The sequence below is a fragment of the Schistocerca piceifrons genome, chromosome 8 (assembly GCF_021461385.2).
Source record: "Schistocerca piceifrons isolate TAMUIC-IGC-003096 chromosome 8, iqSchPice1.1, whole genome shotgun sequence".
NCBI lineage: Eukaryota > Metazoa > Arthropoda > Insecta > Orthoptera > Acrididae > Schistocerca > Schistocerca piceifrons.
Window position 1 is genome coordinate 188,693,570 of NC_060145.1, and position 25,846 is coordinate 188,719,415.

At 40.1% G+C, this 25,846-nt stretch overlaps 1 protein-coding gene across 1 annotated transcript in view; it reads right to left on the reverse strand.

The window, feature by feature from the left end:
• LOC124711310 (lysosome membrane protein 2-like) overlaps positions 1–25,846 on the reverse strand; it is a 430,303-nt gene that overhangs the window by 25,033 nt on the left and 379,424 nt on the right. Inside the window, exons 5-7 of the mRNA XM_047241326.1 lie at positions 23,196–23,393; positions 18,831–19,079; positions 11,180–11,321 (exon numbers count right to left, since the gene is read on the reverse strand). Coding sequence (XP_047097282.1) covers positions 11,180–11,321; positions 18,831–19,079; positions 23,196–23,393 — 589 coding nt within the window. The remainder of the gene's footprint in view (positions 1–11,179; positions 11,322–18,830; positions 19,080–23,195; positions 23,394–25,846) is intronic.

Below are 25,846 nucleotides of genomic sequence, written 5' to 3' on the forward strand. Positions count from 1 at the left end.
CAATATACAGAGGTTCCAAGTTCTGTTGTGTGGTGTGGTGTGAACCGGAGCCTCAGGAGCTGACGGAATCTCCACCTAAGCCACAGAAGTGGAATAGGTGGGATCTGTTGGTGTGGGGCTCACCTCCTTCTTGGAGGACTTTTTCTTAGTTTTTCCTCTCCTTAGAGGATTTTGATGATGGTGAAGGCTTCTCTCTGAATCAGTTTCAGATAAAAATTATAATCATAGACCCCTGTGAGCAGCAACCTGTGGCTCCTTCACCCACTGGCCAGTGTACAGTTTCAGACTGATGGAAACTGTGGAAGGAAGTGTCCTGAGAAACCCATTCCTGGCAAGAGAACCCAGAGGAAGGAGATTCAGCTCCAGCTGGGAGACAGAGACCAATGTCCCTGGTGGGTGGTAAGCCATCGATCCCAAAGTAGGCATGGGGGAAGCAGCAAGAGAGGATCCCCCAATCATCAGGGAGGCAGGCATGGTTGAACAGCCCTGAGGGCCCACTGTAGGAGATGTAATGGGTGGGAGTACCATTGCCAAAGGGCCATGTGATCATAGCTGTAGCATATGACATTACTTCTTGGCCTCTTAGTAGGTTAGTTTGTCCAGATTATTGTATCTTCTTTACTCTCTGGAAAACAGTGCAATCTGGTGAGCAGGGAGAATGGGGCTTTCCACAGTTGACACAGATGAGGGGAGGAGCAGAAGGAGCGTTTGCATGCAGTGCTCGGCCACAATCTCTGCAGATGGAAGATGGGTCTAGTGCTGCAATGCAAAGATGCGTGCTCAAATTTCAAACACTTGAAGCACTGCATGGGGGAGGGGAGTATGTGGTTTCACATCACATTAGTATTAGTATACCATCACTCTGACATTCTCAGGTAATGAACTGCCTTCAAAAGCCAAGATGAAGACACCAGCAGTGACCCTATTGTCCTTTGGCCCCCTAAGTATACAATGGACAAAGTGTACACCCTGTCACTCCAAGTTCGTGTGTAGCTCATCATCAGATTGTAAGAGCAAGGGCAGTGGAAAATGATGCCCTGAACCATATTAAGACTGTTACAGGGAGTGAGAGTCACCGGTATGTCACCCAGCTTGTTAGAAGTAAGCAGCACCTGTGGCTCTGTGACCAAGAAGGAATCCCCATCAGTCCTTGTGCAAACTAAGAATGGGGGGCAGGGGGGGGGGGGGGGTATTTTTCTGCTTGCTGATTAACCCTACATTCCTCTCATGGCATAGCCAGAGAGAGGAACATTTTAGGATCACACCTCTGATGGCAAATCCAAGCGGGAACATAAACAGAAAAAAGGGGCAATCTGTCAGGAAATGGTGGACAGTTAAAACTTGGGTGCAATGTGTACAAAGTGGTGCGGGAGTGCCACTTAACAAATGACGACGGCTAAAAAGGCAGTGCCCAATATGCAGTGTAGTGCAACGTAGTTAAAATGACCTCCTCCCGATGGGAGGGCCAAGAGGAGGTTATCCAAGCCACTGGGAGAGGCTTAATAATCTGTAGCTTATTTCCATGCACGGAGTACCAATGGTGATGCCAAAGTGATACCACCTCCTGACAGACGGCAACACAGGGATCACTGGAGGGAATATAGGAGCGAATGGGCTGACATACGAGGACTGCAGCCTTGGCAGCAGCATCAGCAGCCTTGTTTTCTGGCAGACCAACATGACCAGGAACCCACATAAACATCACAGTGGCTCCACCAAGAGTGAGCAAGTGACAGTTTTCCTGGACCTGTTGCACTAAGGGATGGGTGGTGTACAGTGCACATAGACTTTGGACAGCACAGAGAGAGTCTGAGCAGAGGACACAATTGAAAAGTCTGTGTCCCCGGATGTACCCCCATGGCCTGATATAGAGCAAAGAGCTCAGCTATTAATACTGAGTAGTGTGCCGGAATTCGATATCGAAAAATGTTGGCGCCAATAGGCACACCTGACACCACCGTCAGTCTGAGAGCCATCGGTGTACACAAAGGTACTATCACGAAGTTCCACCTGAAGGTTGGGAAACTGAAGCCAACAGAGCGAGGCTAGAGTAGTTCCTTAGCAAGCAAATGAAGTCCAAAGTTAACACAGGCCACTTCACGAAGCCAAGGTGGTGAAGGGTTCACACCCATCAGGAAAGCTGCAGCTAGTGTGAAGTTAACCCACTGGAGCAAGTACTGAAAGTGGACTCCAGGAGGTAACAAAAAAGGGACGCACTCCATACTGGCAACCAAAGGAATCATTGAAGCAGGTAGCATAAGATGGGTGGCCATGCATGGCAGACAAGTGGAATGCATACCTGCTAAGGAGAAAGTCACAGCGGTAGGACAGAGGTAGTTCAGCAGCTTCAGCATACAGAAACTCAACCGAGCTGACAAGGCAGAACCCATACACACCTTGGAACTCGGTCTTTCAAAAATTCCTGGAGCAAACGAGGCAGGTGGCCACGGAAGCCCCGCTTGTAAAGAGTGCGGAGGATACCAGTCCTCCAACAGGTGTCGTAGGTCTTCTCCAAATAGAAAAACATGGCCACAGTCTGGGATTTCCACAGAAAACCGTTCATGACATGGGTGGACAAAGTAACAGGATGGTCAAACTGCAGAACACTGCATTCAAAATCCACAATGTGCATTCATTAGTAAATTGCAAGACTCGAGCCACAATACCTGCCAGGCATGAAGCATACATTCCATCACCTTACAAACACAGCTGGTGGGAGAGCCGGGACAGTAGCTAGAAGGAAGGTTTTTGTCCTTACCTGGCTTAGGTATGGGTATGATGGTGGTTTCACGCCAATGTCCGGGAAACGTGCCCTGTGCCCAGATGTGGTTTACTAAGCAGGAAGTGCTTCCTTGCAAGAGAAAGGTGCTGCAACATCTGAATGTGGTCAGCGTCTGGCCCTGGGATGGATGATCAGGATGAACTGAGAGCATGATCTAGCTCTCTCATAGTAAAGGTGGTACTCTAGCACTCACAATTCTGAGGAGAGAAGGGTATTGCTCGAACCTCCTCTGTATGTTTCCGATTGAGGAAGGCTGGGTGATAGTGGGAAGAGCTTGAAATTTCTGCAAAATGGTGGCCGATGGTGTTTGAGATAGGAACAGGGTCCATAATGACCTCGTCTGGTACTGACAGGCTGGAAATTGGTGAATGGATCTTGTTCCCAGAGAACAGTCAGATGTTGGCCCACATGGCAGAGGAAGGGGTGACGCTGTTAAAAGAACTAGTGAATGAAATATAGCTAGCTTTCTTGCAATCCTGAATACCGTGATGACACTTTGCACACATCTGTTTGTATTGAATGCAGTTCGCCATTGTAGGATGATGGTTAAAATGTGGAGAGCACATCTCCATGTGCAAACTGCGTTACAGCATGCCTCAGTCCACCCAGTGACTGGGGGATGGCATGGTAAAGAGGAAGTGTGAGGAATGGAATATTCTGCAGCAGTAAGGATAATGTTTGTGAGATATTCCACCTGGTCATCACAACCTTGAAAATCTTGTTCTTCGAAGGTTGCCAGGGAGAAGAAAAGTTGCAGACAACCTTAGTAAGCTGCCATTTGGGTGGCACACACATGAGGTAGGAATCAGCCAATGGAAAGGACATGGAAATAGTCACTTGGGTAGGTGTCAGAAAGAAAGGACCACTCAAGATGATGGGCAAACTGGGCAGTGCAGAAGGATAGATCTAAATGGGAATAGGTCTGTGAGCAGTCTGAAAGGAATGTGGGTGCTCCTGTGTTAAGGCAGAAGAGGTTGAGTTGATTAAGAAGATCAGTCAAGAGGGCACCTCCATGACAGATTCCGGGAGAACCCCAAAGGGGATGACGCAGATTAAAGTCACTGAGTAGCAGAAATGGGGGAGGTAGCTGCCAAATAAGCTGAAGAAAGTCTGCCATGGTGATATCAAATGATGGCGGGACATAAGTGGTACAGAGGGAAAAGTCAGGTGAGGGACGAAAAGGTGAACTGCAACAGCTCGAAGGTGGGTAGTCATTGGAGATGGATTGACTATGAATGTCATCCCATGTAAGTAGCATGATGCTCCAGGAGACAGAATGCTGACCTCAGGGGAAGGTCAAAACGAACCGGGAAGAAATGTGAAAGCTCAAAACGGTCGTGAGGATGCAATTTTGTTTCTTGAAGGTAGAGTACAAGGGGATGCTGCAATGCTAGAAGCAGCCATAAATCCTCTTTGTGGGACTGAAGGCTGCAAACTTTCCATTGGAGGAGAGCCATGATGAGGAAGAAATGAAGGGGTGTCACCTCGAAGGCTGCCGAGTGACAGCCTGCGAAGACTTGCTGCTTCAGGGCACAGAAGCAGGAGGATCCTGCTCCATGAGGTCCACAGAAGCATCAGCTTGCTTGTGCTGTTGTTCTGTGGAGTCCAACACAGAGAAATGGTTGGTGGTGCACACTGGCAACGCAGAGGCTGGCCGGGCTAAGGTTTCGTATGGCAACACCGTTTAAGAGGGTCTTCAAGTCGGTGAAGGCGAAGAACATGAGGGACATAGGAAGTCCTCACAGGAGTACTTCTCCTATCCTTTCCAGCCTATCAGTTGTGTAGCTGGTGGCTTCACCCCTTGAGGTGAGAGTCTGGTGGTTTGTTGCACAGCTGGACAGTGGAATGGTGATGCTACCTTGACACTGGGCCGTTTCACAACCTCAGAACTGAATTTGAGGTGGCATGTCTGTCTCGCCATGTCCTTCATGGAGCAAGAGGTAACAAGAACAGAACTATAGGTGTCAGATGGGAGAACGAAGGGTTTGTGACTAGCCAGTAACTTGCGAGCAACTGGGTAAGGCCTTTTTTGTCCTTTACCCAGATCTCCTGGGCAGCCCGCTCATCAAGATATATGGGACAATCCAGAGAGGAGACTGCATGGTCACCATTTCAGTTGATACAGTGGGGAGAAGGAGGTGGACAATCCTCCTCATGTGCATCCCTACCTCAGGTTACACATTTGGCTGGGTGTTGGCAAGGCATTCTAGTGTGGTTGAAACAATGACATTGGTAGTAGCGCATTGGGTTTGGTATGTATGGTTGGACTGTGATAATTTCATAGCCTGCTTTGATCTTATATGGAAGCACCACTCTATCAAAGTTGAGAAAAAGAGTGCAGGTGGGCACTAAGGTGGAATCTACCTTTTTCATCACCTAATGGATGGCAATAACACCCTGATCAGAGAGGAGCTGTGCAAGTGCATCTCAAGTCATTCATGGACTATCTAGTCTGTGGGAGCATTACCTGTGAAAGACAAGGTTCTAGGTTCAAGTTTCAGTCTGTCACACAGTTTTAGTCTACCTTTAGTTTTAATTAATAAGTCTACCTTTAGTTTTAATTAATATGATGCTACAAGTGAATATACCGTAAAGTATTTATGCAGTGACATGTGCGTGTACTTTCGAAAGGCCAAGAATGAGGCAGTGCTACATCATGTGCACAGGGCGTCTCACATGCGCATGTGCGCGTGCGTAATTGGTTCCTGCTGAATGTTACTGAAATACTGTGTTCAACTTGTTAATGCTTCCATGGAATAAAGTTGTGTTCAGCCTACTGGTCATGTTTTACTTATACCTAATTACAACACGATTAGCGATGAGTGTGGTCCTGTTCTACACACAGAATTCTACTCTGGTTAGTCTTATCTTTATTCTCTTGATGACTGATGGTGTTATGGAGGACATTTTTCATTGGTTGGTTGAACTGCAAGAATCATTTACCACAGCATTTCTCCACCAATCAGAGGCACTGGACAATCAAACTCAAGTGCTTCTATCATTGGCTTCTGTTTTGTCTGGTCAGCATGTTCCTCCATCCACTGTGTCACCTTCTGTTTTGTCGTCCACAGTCCCCTTTGTTTATCCATCTGCCTCTTCTACATACAATGAGACCACTGAGGAACGAGACGCATACGAGAAACGTTTGCGACAACACTTTCAAGCTTTTGGGATTACTGATGCTATTTTATGTCATGCCTTGGTTTCATGAATATTAACAAGAATGTATGAAGTCCTATGTTGACTTGCCTCATTGCAGGATCTGTCTTCTGTAACGTTTGACCAAATCTGTGAACTTCTTTCAAAATACTACTCCAAGTGCACCCATGTTATTGCATCCCTGGTCAAGTTTTACTTCTATTGGAAGCAACTGCATCAATCCTATTGAGAATGGCCAGCTGAACTCAGTGGATTAAGTCATTGTCATCATTTTGTATCTGATGTGCATAAAGAGCCATATGCTGATCAGATAGTGAGAGATCTTATTATTCATTTAGCTCCAGATCGTGAGGTTGAGAATGTGCTCTCCAGTGTGAAAATCCATTTCTGAGATTTTAGCAATTGCATAGTTGTTCAAGGTGTCATGAGAAGCAGATAACCAAATTGAGTCAAGTTGTGAGGTATCAGAAATCCAATTCTCTCCTCCACACCAAGCTTCATATAGTTCACAGGAGAAGGCATGGTTGTGGTGGCCCACACACTATCATGGCATCAAAGCAGCTGGCCTCACTTCCAGCAACAGCTGCACCAACATAGTAAACAGGCCAGTAAATTAAAGAGTTTCAAGCTCTTGTCCTGCCCTTATTGCTTCATTAACCATGAACACCCAGACAGCCTGAAACACTGAGCTACTTGTCATGACTGCAACAAAAAAGCGACATTGATTCTGTTTGTAATGAAAAAACTCAGCACAAAGATCTGATGCAGTTATGGATGTAAGCATTGTATCGGCTTCTTCTGTTGTACCCTACAAGCCTTTAATTGATGTTATGGTTTTTTGTAAAAATCTGCAAATGCAAGTGGATGCAGGAGCTTCAGCAACCTTGTTAAACTCACAAACTTAAATGGACTTGGGCTCCTCTCTGCTTCTCCGTATGTCACAAAAGTTAGTAAATTACAATGAACAGAGTATTCCTGTTCTCAGCCAATTCTCTGCCCCAGTGACCTACAAGTCAGTAGTCTGATCACTTACATTTCTTGTTGTAGATAATGCACACACGGAGAATCTTGTTGGATTAGATGCTTTTAAGTTGTTTAATTTTACCATTTCAGATGAAGTGAATTTAGTCTCTCAACAAGTGCCATAAACACAGTTAACGCATTATGTTCCGAGTTTTTCTCTTTGTTCTCTCCTGGAATGGTGTGTCAATAATTTGTACATGCATGTTACCATGAAACCTTCTGCTTGGCATCTTTTTTTCTGGGCCCATTTGGTTCCAGTGACACTCAGGGAACAAGTCAAAGATGAATTAAATCGCCTCATGGATGTGGCATTGTTCAGCCCATTGCATCAGATGAATGGTGTATCCTCTTAGTTATAGTAAAGAAATAGTCTGGCCAGTTACACTTTTGTGGCTATTTTGAAGCTTATGTGAACGCACAATGTATAGTGCATACATACCCAATATAACTCTAAGACAAACTCCTTGTGAAGTTATCAAGTGGTCAATACTTCTAAAAAATTGACTTGTCAGATACCTATTTGCTACTCCCTTTAGGTACAGAGTCACAATGTATGTTATTTGTCAATACCCCAATTTAACTGTACCAACACTTGTCACCAGCACTCCTGCTATTTTTCAGCATTTTTTTGGAACAACATGTAGTGTCTGTGCCAGGTTCTGCAAACTATTTGGATTACATTGAGGAACATTTACAAAATCTCTGTACTGTTGTTTTTTCTGTCCTCCAAGTGGCTGGGTTGAAGTGTAATTTTGAAAAACGTCAATTGTTTTTCAACCTTCTATCATTTAGCTTGGAATGAAGTTTCTTGCAAATGTCTCAATCCCCTGTATCAACATGTTTTTGCTATTATGCCACTTCCACACTATGTCAGTCAAAGAACTTCAGGTTTTTGTATGCAAAGCTGCCTACCACCATAAACTTTTTTCTGGGGCAGCAACAATCATGCAGCCATTACATGTGTTGCTGTGCGAAGAGACTCAGTTTCGCTGATTGCTGACTTGTGAAACTGCATTTTCCACCCTTTATAAGGCCATGTTGCCATCTGCACCCCTCTTAGTGACGTACAAAACAGGCTTCCAATTGGTCCTTGCGACCGACACTTCACAGTACAGGTTGGGGGCAGTACTGGCTCATAGATATCCCAATGGTTCTCAGTGGCCTATTGCTCAAGCCTCAAAAACATTGACCCCTGCTCACATTAGGCACTCTCAGATAGAAAAGGAAGCTTTGGTCATTGTATATCCTGTGAAGAAATTCCATGTTTTTCTCTATGGTACCAAATTCCACCTGGTCATCGACATAAACCATTGCTTTCCTTATTCAGTCCTTTTGCAGCATTACCAGATAAAGTGGCACAACACATTCAACACTGGGCTCCTTTTATTTCGCATTACAACTGCATGATTCATTTCTGCCCTATGAATCAACACACAAATGCCGATGCTTTGTCCTGCCTGCCAGACAGCCCAGACCCAGGGTCTGATCAGGAGGAACTGCTTTGTTTCCACACTGATATCACCACACAGCAGAAGGTTGATGGTTTTCCTGTAACTAGCACACAGATCATGAAGGTTGTAGCTTCATATCCAGTTTTGCAGAGGGTTACCCTAAATGGATTCCAGCTGTCATCACCAGATGCCAGGGGCAGGATCTCTGCGACATTTGCGTGGAGAATGGTCGCTTCTCCAGGCACCATGATCAGCTTCACTTTCGCATGGACGACAGGGTACCCCCTGATGTCCCATTGTCACCTCTGAGCCCATCCACATTAGGTGTCACATCACCTACCACTGCCAGTTCTCCATTCCCATGCAGGCAAGGACATCTGTCCTCAGTGGCCTAATCAACAGTTCTTCTGTTGCTTCCAATACCATATTCAGGGATTCCATCACCCATCCCTAAGTGACCACTGATACCTGTACGGTCACCACACCAAGAGCACCAATGCCAGAGCTGATGCCCAAGATCGACATGGAAACAACCACAGTGTTGTAACTGTTGCCATATGGTTTGACATGGGAAAGTGGGGGCAGAATGTGTCTGCACCCAAAGCACTTCAGACTGTATGCTCCTGCTGCAGCACACCACCTTAGCCAGAGCCCAGCAGACAAGGAGGACAGCATGGATGTCTCAAGAATCAATGATCTCCTTAAGACAGGAGGAATGCAGTGAGGTGTGCACATACCTTCAAAAGGCCATGCTTCGGCAGTACTACGTCATCCACAGATGGTGCCTTCAGGCAAGGCTAGCTGAGCTACACTTGGCCTTAGTTCTATGTGTATTGCTATAGTTATTTGTGTATGTAATTGGTTCCTGCTGAATGTTACTTAAATACTGTGTTCAAGTTGTTAATGCTTTCACGAAATAAAGTTGTGTTCAGTCTACTTTTTGTGTTGTGCTTATTCCTAATTACAACTATTTACAGGTGGCTATCAAAACAACAAACATGGCAAATAAAATAGCAAAAAATAGCCTTGAACTGACTGGAATTGTTGTATAGCAATCAAGTTGGGGGAAGTATGCATACAACTTATTTCTAAGATACTTGCATATTATTCACAATGCAATCTAGTGCAAAGTTCCCTTAATGCAATGGTGAAAGAAATTTAACCAAATTCTCTGCTGTGAAATTGACTATAGATGATTCATAATATGGAGCTGCTTGTATGCTAAATAATGTTAAAATATTATGAGTTAGAGCAGTTTTATCATGGAAGAGTGTGCCTTATTATTTAGCATCTGTGTCCCTCATCAAATTTTCCATGTAATTCTTATTCATAATTTATCCTGAAGAATGGAACAGTGGTAAAAGTTCAATGAAATTGTAGCCCTAGTAAACCTTAATCAGTTTCATGTTTATAGTAGAACACAGGCATTCATATACATAACAACATTCTACATCGACTACATATATCTAGCTACAGTCACAGTTGGTCCATGCTGTTCAATACTGGTAGCAAGAGCATAATGCTAAAATTAGTGACAATCAGAAGTGTCTTAATTGTCACCCACATGTTGATGTTGCACATGTGTAGCTTGTGATACCCACTTGCCTGTTTCTGCAACCTAATCTTGCATTAAGTTCTGATTTATAATTATGGCAGTCATCTTTAATATCCTGCTCTTCAAACAATGAAGTAGAAGTTTTTGTCTGTTGGTATGTTTGCTGTGTCACCCCACTGACAGTCATGCATGGTCAGCAAATTACATGTTGACCAATTTTAGCAATGATTTTGTATGGCAAGCAAGCTTTGCCTGCACATGGATTACCATAGCAAAGAGAGTGACATGGATGAAGTAACTTCAGTCTCTTTCACTTAACACTACCAGTAACAGATGAAATGGACAGGCAACAGATTCTACAATTTTTCATACCATCAAAGTTTAAAATTCTTTGGAAAGTAACACTTCTAAAAGATGGTTTATATTTCTACATAATGATTATTAGTAGAGACGTGGGCAACTGCAGTATTTATAGTTCAGTCCTGACTATCATGCAGTGACTGTGTCCTGGCTGTGTCTCATGGATGCTGTGAAGATGATGTCAGAAGCCACCAGGGTTGACTTTCACTGTGGAAAGATCATCACAGTCTGCCTACTTTTTTAACTATGGCATTATCTTCTCATAAATTAGAAAGATTTGTTAGTTGTTACCATAGAATGCTTTCTGCTCAGATTTCTAATTTCTACTAACTGTTAACTAGGAAGATGATAAATACATAAAAACTGTGATGACTGTACACCATAATTACTTTGGACACAGCTAGTCTTCATATTACTGATTCGTAACACAGTTGATGTTTCTGCTGCCTCTGGCCTGCTTCCAATAATAGGTTATATTTTAAAATCAGAGGGACTTTCTATCTCAGTTCATTTGTATTTGACCAGTTTCAAGGTCAAATATCTAACATGTCACCTAATATACAGCAGATGAGGTTCCACTACTGCAGTTACAGAGAACAGCTAGTACACAAGACATTGTTATTACTTCAGATTGGTGGTATATTAAAGTACATAAACATTTGATACCCACCTGTACATTGACAAGTTTCAAAGCTTAAATAATCTCCATTGGAATATAATATTTTTTAATTGACAGCAACTGAATTTATTGAAGATGACAATGACAATATTTGGTAGAGAAGACATTCAATAACTGCAAATAAATGGCATATAAAATCCATTATTTGTAGGTTACTTTTCTATTCTTACCAAAGGCACACGGTGAAGCATTGAAGACTCCTCCAGGTGGACACTCATCACTCTGGCAGAAGCAAGCATTTTCAGGATTGACGTCACCCCTTGCAAACACATTTCGTGGAGGCCTGTACCGTCTTGCAGGAATATCGTTCACCTGGAAATTTTGTGGACTTTAAATAGAGTTATTGAGCTGTAACAAATTCTCTCTTTGTATATACCTAACTGCAACATCCATGTAACTGCCTGATGTAAAGGAGCAATATCACATAGTTGTACAGACTAGTTGTGGAGAGAGAGTAAACACTTCATATAAAGAAAGCACCTGTCAGTTATGGAAAACTGTATGTTTTCATTTCTCAAATACCCAAACTAATTACAAAATGTTCCTACAATGGGAGAGCTTGTTGTTACGACTGTAATGGACAATGAATGAATGAGTGAATGAGCAACTGTCTAGGCACAGTTTTGTTACAATAAAAGGACTTACACATTTTATTATTTACAAACAGGCACATGGACTGGTCAGAACTTAAGCTGGAGAGTGCACCCACTGATATTACCATTACATACACAAATGCAAGGTGTATCAGAAAGAATCATCCGATTTGTCACGTCTTTCTTTCTGAAACTAATAAACATACAATGAATTTTGCTTTTGGATGAAAGGGAAACTGAAAAAGATTTTTTTGTACCTTTTCATAGGGGTTCAATATGCCTCCTTGAGGTGCATGGCATTTGTCAATGTGGTATTCAAGTTGTTCCCACACTGCAGTAAGCATGTCTTGAGTTACTGCTTCCACAGCTGCTGTTATGTGATGTCTCTGTTCATTCATTGTTGTTAATATAGGCACATAAACAGAGTCTTTTATAAACCCCCACAAGAAATAATCACATAGAGCCAAGTCCAGTGACCTTGGAGGCCAGTAATATAAGGCTGCATCATTTGGTCCAGTGCAACCGACCCATTATTCAGTAATCCTTCAATTTAAAAATTCTTCCACTCCCAGATGCCAGTGTGGCCCCATCCTGCTGGTAAATGAAGTCTTTCAAATCAGTCTCTAAGTTCTCAAGCATATTGAGATACATGCTTCCTGCAATCATGTCCTTGGGAAAGAAAAAGACCATACACTTTTTCGCATGAAACTGCATAAGACACATTAAATTTTGGAGAATCCCTCTCATGTTTTGCAACTTCATGTGGTTGTTCCATACCTCATATTCTCACATTAAGATAATTCACTTTTCCATTTAAATGGAATGTTGCCTTGTCACTAAACACTAAGTGTGGAAGGAAACTGGCATCCCCATCTTGCCAAGAATGAAATTCAGAATCCCACACATTGTTTGCCATGTTCACGAAGGGCTTGCAGTAGCTGAATTTTGTACAATTATATGTGCAAATGGCAACATAACACATGCCAAATGGACATCGGGGGCCTGTTGAGCTGTGTAGCAGCACGTTGCATGGATTTCTATGGACTCCTTGTGAAACTATGGTGGATGCTTTCTAGGTACTCATGGACAGCCTGGAGATTTGCCTTTACACAAACATCCTGTTTCTTGGAATTGTTCGTGTCATCGTCTAATGCTCTGTGCTGTAGGAGGATTCACATGATACCTAGTATGAAAGTCAAGTTGAAAAGTTATTACTGATATGCTCCACACAAAACGTAGAGCACGAAATGCTTTCTGTTGTCCCAACACCATTTTTACTAGAACTGAAATGGACACACATTGCTGCTACTAGCAGGAACCATGTAAAACTTGAGAGTTTGCTCTTTCCAACCATATGTTGTTCTAGTACATATCTCAAATAACATAATGGTTATGATTTTTTTAAAAATATGATGATTCCTTTTTATGCACCCTGTATAGTCTGTGCTCTGATCTTTCAGAAAGACAGGTTCCTTGTTCATGATAGAAAAAAAAATGTTGGGGGATTAAGAGACAAGGGGAAAGGAAGATAACTCAGAGCACAGGTTAAAATGAATCCATCTTGTCTGAAAGGCCTGGTTTCTGAGTGACTCGGCACACTTCTCTTACATGTTCAGTACTACTACTTCGCTACTGTGAAAATGTATCTATGGTTTCAAAAGCTATGAGAGCAGTCTTCATATCTTTGTGTGTGTGTCCATTGGTACTCCTGGGAGAGATGCCTTCTGAAGATAAGTTCTAGGCAGACCACATGTATTTTTCTGAATTTAATAAATTTCTGTATGGACATTTTCATTCTGATGTAGTTTAATGTTTGTCTGATCATACAGTTTTTCACCACTGCAGCTTTTCTATTCCATCTTTGAGTAAAAAGTTAAGTATTTTGTAAAATGTAATAGATGTCCTTATTACCTGTCTCTCCTTATGGTAAAGACTCTCATTTCTTTGCTCACATGTTCTTTTCTTAGTATCTTTCATTTCATATGTTATCTGTCTACTTAATTTTACACTAATAACTAACAATTTTTTCCACTACTACTATTGTGTCTTCCCAATTGTGATGCTTTGTATGTCTACCACTTTCCTTCAATATTGCCTTAGTTTTGGCTACTGCAAATACATGTTTTGTGCAAACTATGCTGTCCAGCTATTGCACAGTTATTCTAACTCTCCAAGACATCTGATCAAAGGAAGGAAGTCATTTGCATATTTTAGGCTGGGTTGATTTATTAATTTTATTTCTGTTCAATTGGTCTCAGAATTTGGCATAAAATTACAAGGAATTGTTTTTAAAAATCTGGATGGTATGACATTGAACTACGAACTTTCAGAATGAAAATAACAATAAAACCAAATCTAGAAAAAGACATACACCATTAGAATTCATGCTGTCTTCTTCTTCTTCTTCTTCCTCCTCCTCCTCCTTCTGACCACATCCTGTGTCTTCACATGCTCAGTGTTTCTTTGTTTGGCAGTGTTATTGGTAGAGGGTGGCAGGATGCCCTACCTGTTGCCACTCCTTCCTCCCCAAAATATAATTATGTACCCCATATGCCTGTGTCTAGAGCTATCCCACATGAAAGTGTGTTACTGTTTTCAACAGGTCTGAATTGTTTAACAGATGCAAGACATTACTAGCCTGGTATTCACCTAGTCAGCTGTAGGAAACTTCCTGAGAACCATCTCCAGGCTGATATACATGTCAGTCCTCATTGTTAACTCACTGGTGTGCCAGGCAAGACACATCATTAGAATTGTCCATATCTTAATAATGAACAAGGATAGCATAAATAGTTATCTACGGCCTTAGAGGAATTAGCCTGTCATTCATCTGGCACAATGCGAGAAAAATCATCAAAACTCATGTCAAAATGTCTGAATTACATAAACAAGCCTATACAGGATGTAAAACCCTAGCAGAGAATAGTGCATCTGTGACATCATGTAAAAACCTGTTTCTTTTTTATTTCCCCTACACAGTCAAAACCAATGTATCTATAGTTTATTTACGTCTTACATTTGCCTTCGTATTGGCTGCTGTTAAAACTTTTCAACACACTTTACTGATACTCAGTTATGATAAGACAATGAAAAAGAGTGTAAAGAAGTAATGTATGAACAATGCTGTATAATATCTGATTCATATTAGTGAATTATAGCCATATAAACCTGTGAGTGTACCTATAGTATTCCTGCGAAAGCAGAAGTTGTTTCCCAGAAGGAACACTTTCAGTCTGGGTTTGTAATCATGCGATTTGTTAATAACCTTTTTCAACTCATGTGGAAACCTGTTAAAATACGCAGTGTGTGTAATAACTTCAAGTTGAGTCACAACAGTGTGAACCACAACTCTGCTGAAAAACTTACAGATGTGGTGATATGGACAGAAAGGTTCCACTGAACATGGGCTCTAAAATGCATGTCTTAAGAGCTATGAACACTTTTTCAGTCAAAGAGATGTGTTGCACTGTAGCTAAGATGAACAAGTGCTAAGAGGTCTTAAGATATGGAATTTAGAGCCCATATTTTATGGACAGTTTTTTCTTGTTTTGATCCACATTGCCTCCTGTGAAAGGGTGTCAGTGGAGTAGTTGTTCATCCTGTATATTTCTGAGTACTCCATACTTTCTGAACAGTTATAAATGCTGAGCTTGCAGCTCATTGTGTAGAGGTTTACACAACATTTGTGAATTATTACCACATACCACCTGAATGGTTCACTGTTGGGCTTGAAGTAAACATTTTGCTGAAAATATGAGCCCATATTACATTAAAGAATTAGTGTATCCAACGTTAGGAAAGTTGGAGTGTGTCACTGGCTGTAATTTTAAGATATTCTAATTGTAAAAGTATGTGTGTGGTTTCTGCAGCAGGTCATGAATATGTGCATTGCATGAGACCTCAACAGCCACACTTTCCAGGTGCAACAGGTCTCATGTCTAGTACATCAGTAACTGAGTCACTATTAAAGACCTGAGTATCAATATGTTTAAAAAGCTGAATGTACTGTGCTTTACTGGAATGAAGCCAGTCTACCGTATTTACTCGAATCTAAGCCGCACCTGAAAAATGAGCCTCGAAATAAAGGGAAAAAAAATCCCAAATCTAAGCCGCACCTGAAATTTGAGCCTCGAAATTCAAGGGGAGAAAAAAGTTTTAGGCCGAACCTCCAAATCGAAACAAAGTTGGTCCATTGTAATATGAGACACAATTTAGGTCGAATGAATGACGATACAGCTACAGTAGTTTGGTTCGAGTTGTAAGCTTAGCAGTTAAGCTTTACCAGGTAGCCATTGCTATGCGTCAGGTGCTCCGTCCGTATTTATACGGATACCCTTCCTTTTTCACGTGCTTCGTCTGGTTTGAATCGATTGCTTATTTTGCTTTGATCTGATAAGTGCCGTTTTCTATGTTATAGGTGTTTACGTCAGTCACTCTAAGCCGAAAATGCATTACTATACTGTGTCATGCATTGTTTGTCGCATTCTGATAGTGCGTGTTTACGGCCTGTCGCTGCTCGCGGCATGGCTTGCTTTTGTGCGCGCTACCGCCGCCTACAATTAAAAAAAGAGAGGAATCGTCTCATTAGCGAAACAATGGCAAGAGACTGCTATTTGTTGTTACCATGGAGGTACTCCTTATACCTCCATGGTTGTTACTTACACTGCTGCTTTCTTTGATAATGATCAACAAGAACCAAATAATAGATTGCGTATGATAGAACATGTTCTGAAAGAGAGTTTGGCGAAAATTTTTCTCCGTTTGAAAATCTTTGCGGCCGCTTCTTTAGTACATCAAATTCTGCACAGATTTAAAAATCTAGTCAGTTGCCGTGTTTCATTTCTGACTGTATCACTATTAGGCATAAGAGTAATACGAATATAAACATGACAAGGTACGTATATTCTTCCGCGTTTGCTGTTGTCTCACTCTAGTTTCGTAGTTTATTAGGCAGACAGGATTTAAATGAGATAGAAGCAAACACGAAAGAATACATGGCAAAATGTTTATATTCGTATTATTCTTATGGTGAAGAGAATACTGCATGTGATTCACATTTCATCAGGTTCCTATTAGCAACCATCTCTTCTCACAGCTAGGAAAAAATTCAGAACGTAGAGTTGGCCATATTGACAAAAATCCCAGACTTGCCAGTCGAATTTTCGTAGTACATTGAAATGCTGCTACATTCGAAGATGAACAATACGGAATTTGTATTTAATTCATTGGATAATGTATGAAAAAGCAGTGGTCGAAACTCGGGCGGAGAAAAAAAACTCCTCTTCCAATTTTTTTTTTTTAATTTTATTTACTGGCGCAGAGGTTTTGGCGCCAGTATTTATCTTTGTGCCTACAAAGGATGCCTGTGTAGCGTTACATATATTCGACGGCAGAAGTTAGTTGTGGCGGCACCTACCAACATTTTTCCGAACTTCCGCTTGCTTTGCACTCGATTCTAAGCCGCAGGCGGTTTTTTGGATTACAAAAACCGGAAAAAAAGTGCGGCTTAGATTCGAGTAAATACGGTATTCACTGCAAACTGGAAGTTTCTTCTTTCCATGTTAGTCAATCTGTAATAATTGTGAAAGTATCATCCACTAACAAAAGAGCTTTAGAGTCATCTGGTACAGCTGACAGAAGGTTATTCACATGTATTAAGAAAAAACTGACTGTAATATGAAACCATGAGAAACAACCCATGGTGCACAACTCTTGTGTGTTGGTAGCTCATTCGTTGCTAAGAGAGAGATTTTTTCGTATTTGTTCCAGTTAAAGATAACAAAATTTTGCATCAGGATAAGAATTTGGATTTACAAACAGTAAGTTAGAGGCATTTTGATGTACAAAGTGGATCAAACTCACAAGTAAGGCAGTAACAAATCAATTTACATGTCAACAAGGCTGCAGTGATACCACTCCAGTGAAGTGACATTCATCCCTAGCTCTTCTTACAGCCAAATTATACTCATGAATGAAAACTATAAGGTAAGATGTAATAGGTAAGACTGCAGATAATGTGAGGGGTGGTGGTGGTTGTTATTTGCGTGTGGTGAGTCATTTTGAGAGACATCATGCTACTGTGACAAGGGATTGCAATCAAGCAGCTTCACGAGAGATATCTTCTTGGACATGAGAACAGAAGTACCAGTGATTGCTGGCCTACTTAGAAGCAGGTAAGCTAAGAGAAACAAACGAAGTCTCTTAGGATTCATTCTGTAATCATCTTGAGTACTGTCAGAAGACTTTGTTGTAATTTGTCTGATTATGTATATCTGAGAGGTCAATACATGAGTTATTAATTCAAATTGAACTCTTGATGATAATTTAAAAATGTGATGTATATTACCTTAACAACAATGGAAGTGCTGTCCAAGGAGAGCCTTACAAGATAAGATGGACAAGAGAAAGAAAACATGAAGAACAATCAAATTAATAATGTATTCCAGAATGACAGCCATACACCAAAACACATTCACATTACTGCCTAAAAACAATTTTTCTATCACATCAAGCTACCATTTGTAAAAGTGGTACAGTCAAAGTAATAACCCAGATACATTCTGTGGCACTTTGAAATTTACATAAAAATGATGAACCTTGTTTGGATTTTTGGCTTGCAATAATTTTACTGCACCACATTTAGGTATGTTGCCCCAACTGATCAAAAAACTGTTTGTATTCAGGTATATGAATGTGAAATTAATGCATAAACTGATTTATAATCACCCTGCTTTTAAGTTTGATGCACTTTGCACAGCACAGTGCCTTTGTCTCATTATTTTGTAGATCTGAAGATGGTTATCACAGACCAAAATTAGTAACCTAAAGTGAAATATTGTGATCTAAAACTGAAATAAATACAAAATAACCATTCCTGGATCACTGTGGATTTTTGCTCTGGCTGTGTCACAACTCATTACATGAGAGAGTTCATGTTCCTTTTGTCATTCAGTTATTTTGTTAACAAATCCTTACAAGCTGAACATGCTGCCTAGCTGTGGCTTTCCTTTACATCTTTCATAATATAAACTTTTCTATACAGTTACAAATGAAGTGAAGTGACACTGTTGTAGCTTAGTCTTGATGTCATTCAGGACCATTTACAAGCCCTGAACAACCATGTGTGACAACATTTTTGTTGTGGTTTCTACTTTTTTCCGTCAGGCACTAGCTTGGAATCAACTGAGCAGTCACCAAGTGTAGTGGAGTACCAAAAGCCAAAACTTACCATGAGATCCTTTTCAAACTCAAGGGGCAGCCGACGGCAGAGCTCCTTGTTGAACAGGTAGAGTGGCGCACGCTGCTCGACAAGGTGTGGTGGGAACATGGAACCGTCAGTGCCATCTACACGGGAGCACTCTGTGTCACCCCAAGCACGCAGTCGTGGTTCACCATCAACAGACACAATTACGCCCAGCTGTTTCATGTCACGGGCTCCGGTCTCTGCCTCTATCATTGAACGTCCAATGCCACTGCGCTGAAGACAAAATGGCAAGTTTCAGTTACATCTGTAATGATAAAGTGAATGACCAAAAGTAGAGAAGCCCAAAAGTGATAATGTTGTCAGAACCATCACCTGCTGCAGGGAACACACAGATAATGCTTGCAATTATAGAACATTGAATAAGATCAGGAAGGACCATTCTCCAAATTCAAATGGTTAAATACTATCACTATGGGACTTAGCAATGTTGGATGAATGGAATACAGATGATAATATATATATATATATTTTGTGTGTGTGTGTGTGTGTGTGTGTGTGTGTGTGTGTGTGTGTGTGTAAAGGTAACTTCCCATTAACAAAAATCTGCAAGCCATTTATTTCTGAGGAAATAAAGTAATGCTTAAGAATAACTACTACAGGAAATCTCAAGTTGACTCTTTAGTTCTAACACTCATCAGTTGGTAGTCTTGCAAATCTCTTTGAAAGATCATTTGAAAGACCATTTTAAAGTCCTACAGAAATATGACAAACATTTTACTTGCACTGAAAATTCACATTACCATTCATGTTATTCATTTTTCGCTTCATATGTTACGAAAAAACAAAGCCTTACTGAGGATGCATTACAAAGAATACGCTTATGGCACTATACTATTCTCTTATGACAACTGCACAAAAATCATCTCCTCTATGGTCATGCACAATTTCTGCATGTGATCACCCAAAATATGTGTCTAACACCACTTTAACCTTACTTCAAAGAAGTTGTGTACTACTGGAAGGGTGGATTTAGATGGTTTGGTTATCCCATCAGTGATTAAGATTGCATATATCTGCCATTAAACTTAGTATTACCAAAAAAGTCAATAAAACAAATTTACTACCTTTTACTGTCATTCTTCCACCCCACAGTACTCACATCAATAGTGCTTACACCAGTACCATACATGTGGCAATCAACCAGCTGTGGAATAACCTGCCTTATAAATGTAGAAAATTCATATATCTTTCACATTTTTGTAAATAAGGTTACTCTTATTATTTATTGAAACAACACAACTGTAGCTAAGTCTTTGCACCCAACTTGACCCCCATACACCCTCATCTGAACTCCCCTATTAAAGTTCCTAAGACTTAACTATTTTCTGCGAGTTTCCTTTCCTCTTGCTACTTATTTGCTTTACAATTATTACAAAATAAAATCTTCATACATTATATGTTTGTGTGAAGTATATATGACTATCCTGCAAGATTTAATTACGCTTTCAATAAATTTCAGTATTTTTATTTCGTGGATCCCACAGAGAGGGATTGCCGGAATGTGGAAATACATAAAAGGGACACTGAAATGATCTAACATTATGAAATTATAGTTCTGATGGTAATTGTAAAGAACTGTAACTTGCACACCTATTTTAAGAGGTTTTGTATTGATATTTTTCAATACAATATGAGGATTTGACCAATGGAATTTTTTTTTTAAATTTTTGTATTTTATTTATTTTTATTTTTATTTTAAATTTTGTTTTCATTGGTAACACATTACCTACAGGACATTTAATATGGTTGTGCAATTTTTTAATACATGAATGCCCATATATATTTTCTTGATATATTGCCACTGGAACTGACCAGTAAGGTACTGGGAAAGTATATGCTTGTGTCTATAATTGTAATTTATTTATTTTGCCAACTGTCTACGAGTGTTGGTACAAGGGACAATCATAGGCCATCCTATGATCAAAAAGTATGATTACACAGTTAGAACAGTAGTGCAAGTGCAATTTACAAAAAAATATTATTCTTAATAACAGTGAACACATGGTATAAAGTGAATCTTAAAATGTATAGACAGCCTCTTACACCCAACAGGCAGTATCAAGCTTGCTTCCCAAGTGGGTGTGTCAGACACTAAAAGAAAAGGTCAATGTTGAGCTTAAGGGAAGAGGATGAGGTAATAACTACAGATTAGCTTGCTTCAATTTCAATTTTAAATCTTAACTAATAACACAGAAATCACAATTAATTTTAAAAAATAATTAGTATCGCAAAAATGTCAAAAAATTTCCATGTTATTAATATTTTTTGCAGAGTACTTGTTCTGCTGAACACCGTTTGGGAAAACCTGAGTTACTGTTACAGTGTGCAGGTTGCTGATAGGTACTTGGGAAATTTTCATGAAAAATATTGATTGTTTATTGTGCTATCTGTCAGATACAAAGAAACGATTATAGTTTGTGATGGTTTTTATGTAAATTTCTTATACTTATCTGGCAGAAAAAGTGAATTAGAGACATTATTGGTCATGTGTGTTCTAGTGTCAGTTATAAATTTCCCCACTCTGGTAGCTTTAGATGATAATACAGTGATTAGTGTTTTCATAAAACAAACAGAACTGAAACACACAAATGCTTACCCTGTGACAAAAAGAATATAAAATCATAATGCACAGTCACACTACATAACTACATTTACAGTCCAAAAAACACTCAGCAAAAACAATGAGTGTGATTAGTGACAAAGAGTATGGCACATTTTTAGGAAAACATGAAAATAACTGAAGTTTGGAACAAACCTATTTGCCAGCTCTAAAAATCAACCATTTTCTTAATAAGTTTGTAACAATTTTTAAAGCATTTATTGAAAAAAAAATAAAAAATTCAGTACTAGAATAACTGTCAGAAACAATTGCGCAGTCTTGCTTCTTACATCATTCTCCAAACTTTTTGAGAGTGTGATGCCACTGCCTTCTTAGTAATAGAATATATAATCACAATATTTGGTTTTCAAAAGGGCTGCTAGACAGAAGCTATTTATACCTTTACTGAGTACAAAATAAAATTTTTAAATGATGAACTATCAACCATTGGGATCTTCTGTGACTTATAAAATGCATTTGGTTGTTTAAATCATAATATTCAATTAGAAAAACTGAATGTTATGGCATTTGTGGTTCAACAAATGCCTGGTCATTTTCTATTTAAGCAGCTATATGCAAAATGTTGCACTAGGTTGTAGGAGGAAAGAGAAAGAGAAAGAGAGAGAAAGAGGGAGAGAGAGAGAGAGAGAGACTATCATTTTCATGGGGAGAAATCACAATGGACATTCCACAAGGTTCCCTTGTGGGTCAATCTCTTTTCTTGTGCTATGTTAATGATGTACTACTTTATATGACGCAGGAGGCAAGAGTAGTCCTGTTTGCAGAAGATACAAGTATTACAATCAGTCTGTTCAAAGAAGCATTGACAAGGGAAATAGTAAATGATGTCACTAGTTAATTGGTTTTGCAGGGGTATACTGACTAAGTTTTGAAAACTGTTTATCCAGTTTTGCACTGTCAAAAATACCCAATATATTATGAAACAATTTACCACCAATAAATAATGAACAGGTTAGAAGGTTCTGTATTCTTGGCTGTACACACTGATTGGAACTTAAACTGGGAAAGTACATAGCAGACCTGCTGAATTGTTTAATTTCAAAAACTTTTGTCGTAAGAATAATTATCATCAACTTAGGAAGCATAAAAATCAGTAAGTTACCATATTTTTCATATTTCCATTCACAGACATTCTGCAGAATATTATTTTAGGGTCACTCCACACTTAGGTAAAACATTGATTGCAGAAAAGAAAGAAATTAGAACTATATGTGGAGTTCACAGACATAAATCTTCCACCTGTTTATCCAACAGAGAATATTAACAGCAGCAGCCAGAGTTACATTTAATTTGCTGTCAACAGTCTATTCCAGTGCAAGAGTAAAAGAGTTATTCACCAATACACTACCCAAAGGAAAAATGATTTGCACTTTCATACTGAATCAAGCTTATGTCCAGAAAAGAGAGCAGTACTCCACCATAAGCTCAAGCTAATCTGACAAATAATATGCCAGACAGCAGAAGGGTTTGTTAATGTAGATTAAAGTTGGTTTGCCATAACAAGGAATTCTTGAACAGTAACAACTAGTAAATTAAAACCCTACAAATGGTTTGTGTGTGTGTGTGTGTGTGTGTGTGTGTGTGTGTGTGTGTGTGTGTGTGTGTGTGTGGGCACACGTGCGCCTGCATGTGAAATATGGTCTATGGATCATGCAACTAGCTGGAGTTAGTTTGAGCAATCTTCCAGTGAAAAGTGCATGAATACTTACAGCCTCCAGGAAGCCAAGGCGCATATCTGAGGGGCTCAGTCCAAACATGGAGAAGATACTGGAGAGTGTCATGAGGGCCTCCTGGTAGCCCCACAAGAACTCTTCCACATCCAAGTGCAGGAATGGAGATTTGGCCATCACTGCTTTCACCCCAAACTGTGTCCAGTAGCTACTTTTCCGCAGCATCGATATGGCACTCTGAAAGAGTAACACCTCTCTATCAGCTGCTAGTTACTGCTGCCATGAAACTGCATGATGTGAACTTTAACTGATACATTGAACAGACTATAATGATTAAACTCTCTGGTAACTAAAAACATTAACAACAGAAAAGACTATCTCAGGAAACAATTTCTATAAGAAAAACACAGTGTTTATGTGGAAACTTTTAATTTTGCACCCATTATGCTAGTATTCTTACCCTAGGTGGGATTGTAAGAGTTAACACGCCTGGCTCTTTTCTTCCTCATTTTGACACTGAATGGAAAAGACACGGCCTGTAAGGTAAGTGTTACCCAACACAAGAGGTAGTTTTTGCTTTAGAAGGGTGGCTCCTCACCTTTGTATCAGCCAGTATTTTAATGACCACTGCAATTTCAGTTAACTGACAAGAAAGTCCTTTTTCCTGTTAGTTTATTAAGGACAAAAAGGCTATCTACATGTACATCTGTACTTTGCAAACCACTGAGAGATGAATGGCAGAAGGTACTTTCCATTCTAGCAGTTATTACGGCTTCTTCCCCTTCCATTCTCATATGGAGCATGGGAGGTGTAGCTGTATAAATGTCTCTGCCTGTGCTGCATTGGCAATTCACTGTTGGCCCACCTGATGTTACGCACTCTGAATTGTATCTAATCTTGTCCTCACATTCCTTCGGAGTGTAACTGAGGTTGCAATATATTCCTGTACTCATCATTTAATGCTGGTTCTTGGAACTTTTTAAGCAGGCTTTCTTGGGTTAGTTTGCATCTATCTTCAAGTACGTACCAGTTCAAGTTTCTTCAGTATCTTTTGTAATATTATTCCTCTGATCAACCAAACCTGCGACCATTTATGCTGCCTTTCCAGTTATTTTATTTGGTAGGGACTCCAGACACTAGAGCACTATTATAAGATGGATAGCATGAAGAGTTTGTAAGCACTCTCCTTTGAGATTGATTGTATTTCCCAGTATTCTACCAATAAACCAGTCTGCCACCTACCTTAACTTTGATGGAGCCTATGCGAATGTTCCAGGTAATATCCTTATAAAGTGTTACACCAGGTATTTGTATGTGTCTGCGAATTTCAGTTGTGACTAACTGACACTCTAGTCATTGTAATGATAGCAGAAAACCTAGTTAGCCATCTACAGCTTATCTTGACAAACATCTTAAACATTTGGTTGAACTGTTTTAGGAAAACAGTGTACAACATGATACAAGGAGAGACAGAATATGTTTATGAGCATCAGTCCATTCTAGGATCCAAGATTTTATGCTGTTTTTGAAGTAAGCTGCAGTAAAACATAAACAAAATATAATACTCTCAAAAAGGTTAGTAGTGGATTTCAAAATAAAGTACTCTCAAAAAGGTTAGTAGTGGATTTAGACACATCTACCCAGTTGTATATACCACTCCCTTTGACAATAACAGTTTTGACTCACTGTAAAATGGACTTCATGAAATACCAAAAGGCTTTTGCAGTCACTCTCATACATGGCTGCTTTACTGCCACTCACGGCTGATGGAGAATGGTCAGAATTGGGACTCGGATCCGAACATCTCCCTCAGCAGTGACTCAGATGTGCTCAATAACACCGTGGTCAAGTAACCAGTGAGGAGGGAGAGAGGCTTAAAAATTCCTTTACATTATGGGGTCTTGTTCAAACCAGACATGATAGGATGGTGTATTAATGGACTTCTTTGATCGTACAGAAGGTTCACATTTGAGGAAAAGTCAAAATGAATAAATGAAACTTTTTATTGATAAACAATGCAATCAGTATCATTTCTCTACTCACAGCTTCTATGCACTCAGTCTCTCAGTAAGCATCCTGATTCAAGCCTTCACAACCTTGTCATCTGCTGAAAACTTTGATTCATGTGGATGTTCTTCCATCAGAGCAAACATATGAAGACCCCTTCAGTCTAGGCCATAGCTGTAATGTGAGTGCTCCAGCAACTCAGACCCAAGATTGAGTACATTGATTGTTTTTCTGGTTGAATGTGTTATCTCAAAACAAAATCATACATTTTGAAAGCATCCTCCTCCTCCTCCTCCTCCTCCTCCTCCTCTCTGTTTTCACTTACGGTTTCACCACCCAAAGTAGCCATCACCACTCACTTTAAGTCAGTATAATGGATTAATATTGAATCTTTCACAGCCCAAAACATCAACCTTACTGCAGAAGCTTGGTTTTAAAAAATTTTTTGTGGTAGGTAAAGAAGATTGTGCCACCCTGCACACTGCTGCTTATGCTGTGAATCACAGTGATTGACCCATGCCTCTTCTCCTCCCACTTCAAATGGCTTATATGTGATTTCAACATTTCCAAATATTTGTATGTGTCTGTGAGTTGACATGACAACCAACAAGCATAAGCTATGCAGCAGTTTAGAGACTGATTGATTGTTACAAATGCTGAACCTTCACTGATGTTCAACTGAC